This window comes from Myotis brandtii, unplaced genomic scaffold (genome assembly GCF_000412655.1).
Source record: "Myotis brandtii unplaced genomic scaffold, ASM41265v1 scaffold1289, whole genome shotgun sequence".
Lineage (NCBI taxonomy): Eukaryota > Metazoa > Chordata > Mammalia > Chiroptera > Vespertilionidae > Myotis > Myotis brandtii.
The window spans coordinates 541,768-547,858 of record NW_005354543.1 but is presented as its reverse complement, the minus strand read 5'-3'; the positions used below and the strand labels follow the sequence as shown (position 1 = coordinate 547,858).

General features: G+C 52.3%; 2 protein-coding genes and 1 pseudogene across 2 annotated transcripts in view; 1 reads left to right on the top strand and 2 right to left on the bottom strand.

Annotated features, from left to right (window-relative positions):
* LOC102248885 (zinc finger protein 331-like) overlaps positions 1-556 on the bottom strand; it is a 16,248-nt gene extending 15,692 nt beyond the window's left edge. The window contains exon 1 of the mRNA XM_014534323.1: positions 37-556. The gene's annotated coding sequence lies outside the window, so the exon portion shown is untranslated. The remainder of the gene's footprint in view (positions 1-36) is intronic.
* The window catches only part of LOC102250485, a 297,308-nt pseudogene that overhangs the window by 5,441 nt on the left and 285,776 nt on the right, over positions 1-6,091 (top strand).
* On the bottom strand, positions 1,906-5,856 carry LOC102249092 (CREB-binding protein). Its single transcript, XM_014534316.1, is given in 4 exon segments — positions 1,906-2,730; positions 2,732-2,762; positions 2,765-3,411; positions 5,738-5,856. Coding segments are annotated over 3 exon segments (888 nt in total). The 5' UTR covers positions 3,339-3,411; positions 5,738-5,856; the 3' UTR covers positions 1,906-2,447.

The following is a 6,091-nucleotide window of genomic DNA, read 5'->3' as shown; positions in this document are numbered from 1 at the left end:
CCGCGCGGGTTTCCTCCTGGGATGCTAACAGCTTACCGCGTGGGACCCAACGGCCCACAGGGCGTCGGGAGGGGGCGCAAGGGCTGAGGTGAACGCTGGATGGCATCCAGGGAAGCCGGAGCCTAAAAAAAACCCTGTGCGCTGGGGACGCGTCTCCCAGAATGCAACGCGGAGCGCTCCTAATGGAGCCGCGCCTCGGGGGCCTCTGGGAAATGTAGTCCAGAACCCGGGAATCCGCGAAGATGGAAGCGGCTCACCTCGCCGGCGTGCCACTCTCCAAGGTCCAAGGAGCGTTGTCGCAGAGGCTTCTGGGAAACGCAGTTCACAGGGCGATGCCCTGGGGCTGGAAGCGGGGCCTTCGGAAGGCGCCTTGCCCCGTCCCCTAGAGGACGCGTGCCTCCAGAATCTACCAATGCTGGGAGCACTGCCCACCCTTCAGATTTCTCCTAGCAAAAATTCAGGCCCCCTGCTAAAGACAATGTGCCACCAACTCCTGGGAGCATGTCAAGGAAGGAATCGGCAAAAGAAAAGATGGGCCCTGACCGGTTTGGCTCAGTGGATAGAGCGTCGGCCTGTGGACCAAAGGGTCCCGGGTTCGATTCCGGTCAAGGGCATGTGCCTTGGTTGCGGGCACATCCTCAGTGGGGGGTGTGCAGAAGGCAGCTGATCGATGTTTCTAACTCTCTATCCCTCTCCCTTCCTCTCTGTAAAAAATCAATATAAAAAAATGGGAGTCCTGAGGTGTGATTGTTCCTCAACGTGCATTTTGGACCCTTCCATTGGGGTAGCTAGATAGCAATGTGTATAATGTTACTTTGGGATTATAGTTGATTCTTGAACGACATAGGTTTGAACTGCCAGGGAGGGCTTACACTGGGATTCTCTCCCTGACCCTCCCCCCCCCCCCAAAAAAAATACAGTCAGCTCTTCCTGTTCATGGGTTTTGCATCCAGGGAGTCAACCAACCAGTTAGGAACAGTATTTTGATCCGGTTGGGAATTCCTGATGCAGAGGGCTGACTGTATGCATTATTCTACCCACTTTTATATAAGGGCCTTAGGGACTTGAGCATCCATGGATTTTGGTATCCGCAGGGGTCCTGCAACTCATTCCCCATGGTATCCAGAGCCGGGTGTAGTTTTAAAGTTTGGAGGGGGGGGTGTTTGTTTGTTTTTGTGGAGGAAGGGGTGTCAAAAGTTATGCAGGTTTGCCCTAGCTGATTTGGCACAGTGGTTGGACGGTGGGCCAGAAAAGGGTCCCAGGTTCAATTCCGGTCAAGGGCACATGCGGGGGTTTTGGGCTTGATCCCCAGTAGGGGGTGTGCAGGAGGCAGCCCATTAATGATTCTCGCTCATCATTGATGTTTTTATCCCCTCTCTCCCTTCCTTTCTGAAATCATTAAAGATATATTTTTTAAAAGAATTCCTAATCCCCATCTACTATTAAGTAGTTGATTTTAAGATTAATTGAGAATTTCCCCTTAAATCATTGTTATTTTTTAAAATTTTCGATTTCTAATTCTGAGATTCTTTTACATCCATTAATTGGTAAGTTTTTGGCTTCCCTTTATAAAGTGGGACTATGTGGTTACATCTGATATTGATCTCATTGGAAAGGCAGGATGTTTGTGTTTGCCTCTTTTTTTTTTATAGAGTTAGATTAGAAAGAATGAGCTTCTTTTTTTTAAAATATATTTTATTGATTTTTTACAGAGAGGAAGGGAGAGGGTTAGAGAGTTAGAAACATCGATGAGAGAGAAACATCAATCAGCTGCCTCCTGCACCTCCTACTGGGGATGTGCCTACAACCAAGGTTTATGCTACTGACCAGAATTGAACCTGGGACCCTACAGTGTGCAGGCTGACACTCTATCCACTGAGCCAAGCCGGTTAGGGCTAGAAATGGTATTATTAATACACACCAGCATATCCATTTCAGCAAGCAAGAGTAGGGAGGGCGGGATATTTATGTCTCTGGGTGGGTCGGATGGAGGTGCAGGCGGTTGCAGGAAGCTGGGTCTAGAGCTGCTTTTCTCAGCTGCTTAGTTGTCTCCTGTGACACCTGAAATGAGAATAACAGGAAAACAGCAGAGAGGACAGGAGCCTCCAGTGGGGACAATAGAAAGTACTGAGCACAGGGGAGAAACTGAGGGCAAGGGAAAGGTACAGACTATGCCTAACTGTTAGGTCCTAACAGGGTTTGGCTGGCCTGGGACCCAATGTGCTGCTGGATCTGCTGCTGCTGCATGGCTGCGGGGGGCACAAGCGTCCCTGAGGCTGCTGGAACTGGGCGTGTCCTGCCAGGCCTGCAGCCATGCCAGCGCTGCCTTCCTGCTGCTGCTGCTGCTGCTGCTGCTGCTCTGCGGCATCTCTCTGTGCTGTGGTTCATTCTCGCCACGCTGGGGTTGCGCCCCGGGTTCATGATGTTCAAGGCCTGGCCCTGGGGGTTCAGGCCTCCCATTGTTGCTGCTGCAGAGGGACAGCAGGTCGGGGCCCGCTGGCTTGCATGACGTTCAGGTGCTGCAGGCTGGGCTGCAGGCTGGGCTGGATCTGAAGGTTAGTGGGCTTCCCCGTGGACACTGATGGGGGCGAAGTTCTGGCCGAGCTGAAGAAGCCGGCTAGTGACATGCTTACAGGCCGGGGCTGGGACCGAGTCGGAGGCTGTGGTGTCTGGGGTGTGTTGGGCTGCTGTGGGGGTGTCCAGGGTGGTGCTCAAGGAGGGGATGGCAGACTGCTGAGGCACGTTACGGGTGTTGCTGGTGGCATCCGCTGGCGCACGAGCTACCCCTGCTGCAGGCGGTTCCCAATCCGCTGCTGGCGGAGCCAGAGGCGCTGCTGGCGGAGCCGGAGGCGCTGCTCGCGGAGCCTCTGTTTGATGTCGAGGCAGAAGGGAACGGGGCACGGGTTTCCTTGGCAGTGTTTGGCATGGTGGCAGCAAAGGGCGATTAGCTGCTTGCACACTGGGCAGCCTCCACTGGCCTTACGCTGGCAGCGCGTGGTGTGCAGCACAACATCTTTCATCTTCTGGCAGTTGGCCCGAGAGCAGTTGGCGTCGAGGCACTGGCGGGTATGCCTCAGGGTCTGGATGCAGCGCAGGATGCTCAGGCGCCGAGCCTCCTGGATGCTCCTGAACTGCATCTCCCCCTGGTTGCCGCCCTCATCCAGGCCCAGCCCCACCTTCAACATCTTGTGGGTGTGGCCCTTGGTGTTGTAGCAGTGGATGCAAAGGTCGTAGTCCTCGCACCCGGGGCAGTGCCAGCCTGTCTCCACCCGCTGCTTGCACTCAGTGCAGGTGAGGACGCAGCGGTCCTGGCCCTGGTTGTGCGACTCCACCAGCATCGCTAGGCAGCTCTCTTTGTCCTCGTGCAGTTCCTCCTTCGCTCCTTCGGCGACCCTCACAAATTCCTGAAAGCTTTAAGAAGAAAAGAAAAGCTGGAGCCATGCATTTTAATTGAATCAAGTTACAGAAATGAATATTCCTTATATTGGCCCAAATGCTCACAATAATAGCAATGATAATCCTCTTTACAGCACCTTCTGCTTTCTTTTAAGAAATTTTATCCTCACCCTGGCCGGTGTGCTCAGTGGTTAGAGAGCCAGCCTGCGCACAAAAGGGTGGAGGGTTCAATTTCTGGTCAAGAGTACATATCTCAGTTGCAGTTCACTCTCCACCCCACATCAGGGCACCTGTGGGAGGCAACAATTCGGTATGTCTCTTTCACACCAATATTTCTCTTTCTCTCTCCTTCCTTCTTTTCCTTCCTCTCTCCCTTCCTTTCTCCCTCCCTTCTACTCTCTCTCTGAAGAGCAATGGGAAAAATGTCCTCAGGTGAAGATTAACAACAAAAAAGGGGGGCAAAATGAAGACATTTCCAGATGAATAATATGTAAACTTTTAAGATTCATTAAGAAACCAACCCAGTTAAAAAAAGACATGGGAAAAAGAACTTGAATAGACATTTCACCAAAGAGACAGGAATGAGAATATGATCAATATTATTAGGCATTTGGAAAATACAAATCAAAACAATAATGAAATGTTACACCCACTACAATACAAAGAGTGAGAATATTTTTACGTGGGCTGTGGGGACACTGAAAGCCTTCTCTATTTTTGCTCAGAATGTAAAACAGTACAGCACTTTCCATTAAAACAATCTATATATTTAAGGGAAATGTATTATTTTCTAGGAGATTATGTTACAAATACTGATTGAAAAATAACTGAAAAATCTGAATAACCAATTTTATTTTTTCCTTTCGCCGTCTACAGTTTTGTTCTCTGTAAGAAAATAGTCTCTCCCACCCTAACTGGTTTGGCTCAGTGGATAAAGCGTTGGCCTTCAGACTGAAGGGGCCAAGGTTAGATTCCGATCAAGAGCACATGTCCTGGTTTGCAGGCTCAATCCCCATTGGGGGGTGTGCAGGAGGCGCCCAGTCAATGATTCTCTCTCTCATTGATGTTTCTCTCTCTCTCTCTCTCTCTCTCTCTCTTACTCTCTGAAATCAATAATATATATATATAAAACAGGTAGTGTTACAAAAAAAAGATACCTGGAACAGGGCCTTCAATCCCGCATGCCCATCAGCCGTTGTCTTCTTACCAATCCTTCCTTGCTCTCATTCAAGAAATAGGACTTAGTCTGCCTTAAAGAAGTCAGTCAAGGACTAAGTTTGTTTTTTCTGGAGATCACTTTAGTAGAATTGTTGGTCTGTAGGGACCCATGGGACATCCCTCTGCCTGGAACCATATACTAGTACTAGAGGCCCAATGCATGACATTCATTTGTGCACTGGGGGTCGGGGGGAGGTCCCTCAACCCTGCCTGCGCCTTCTTGCAGTCTTGGACCCCTCAGGGGATGTCATCCCGCCGGCTTAGGCCTGCTCCCGGCAGTCGGACATTTCCCCAGGGGTTTTTAATGCTGCTGCAAAGGCAGGAGAGGCTCCCACCACCGCTGCTGCGCTTACCAGTCCCGAGCCCAGCTTCTGGCTGAGCAGCGCTCCCCCTGTGGGAGCACAATGACCACCAGGGTGCAGCTCCTGTGTCGAGTGTCTGCCCCCTGGTGGTCATTGCAAGTCATAGCAACCAGTCATTCCACCGTTTGGCCAATTTGCATATAAGGGTTTTAGTATATAGGATCTCTCAAACTTTGCTTTCACTTTTGCTGACCTGTTTTCCGTTAACGCCTTTTTTTTTTTTCGATTTTGCGAGACAGCGAACTCGGGTCCGAACACAGCACTTTGGTTTCACTAGTGCGGGAGGAATCCCACCTCCTTCCCACCTTCTGCCGTCATCTCCACAGCCTTCAGTTATTACGCGTCCAGAGACACCCGTGGGCCTCGCTCTTCACAGCCCTGCCCTCCCCATCGGTTCCTCCACGACAACCCGTTTCCGACCGAGGAGGCCAGACCGGCTCCACTCAAAAATCCCAGACGTCACCCGCGCTCAAACATCTCCAGGGTTTTGTCCCTAGTCTGACCACATCTCTGACATCTCGGGTCCTACCAGCTTCGTTGCTCGTCCCCAGGCTCCTCCAGGCCTCAGTTCCTGGGCGCTCGCGCCTGTGGGAACTGCACTTCCGGTAAGATGGCCGCCCCCATGGTGCTCCGCGGCAAGGCCCATGAGCACCGCCATCTTTCCAGTCCTGGGGGGTGGGGGAGGGGCGGATGGAGGGACTAAATAAAACACAACCAGCTCCGCGTTGGCTTTCGATAGGTTCCGGCCTCTGAAAACTTACTCAGCACAGCGTTGCTCACCAACGGGGAGGCTATGACGTGTCCAAAAGGTGATTTCAAAATTCTCTTGAAAGGCGAACGCCGTCCATGTTGACCGCTTGGGACGGGATCCGAGGGGAGGTGGGCGTGGCCACTGTACGTCACAGAGCCACAGGTGGGCGTGGCCACGGTACGTCACAGAGCCACGCCCACGGCTGCAGCCGGAACGTCCGGCAGCGTCCCTAGCGACAGTCGGAGGGAGGACTCGGGTGCGCCAGCGGCGGATAGAAATCGTTGCGGAAGTGAGTTGAGCCTTTGGCCGCTGCCGCGGAGTCTTGCGAAGCGCAGCATCAGGTGGGTCTGCGCGGGGTGCGGAC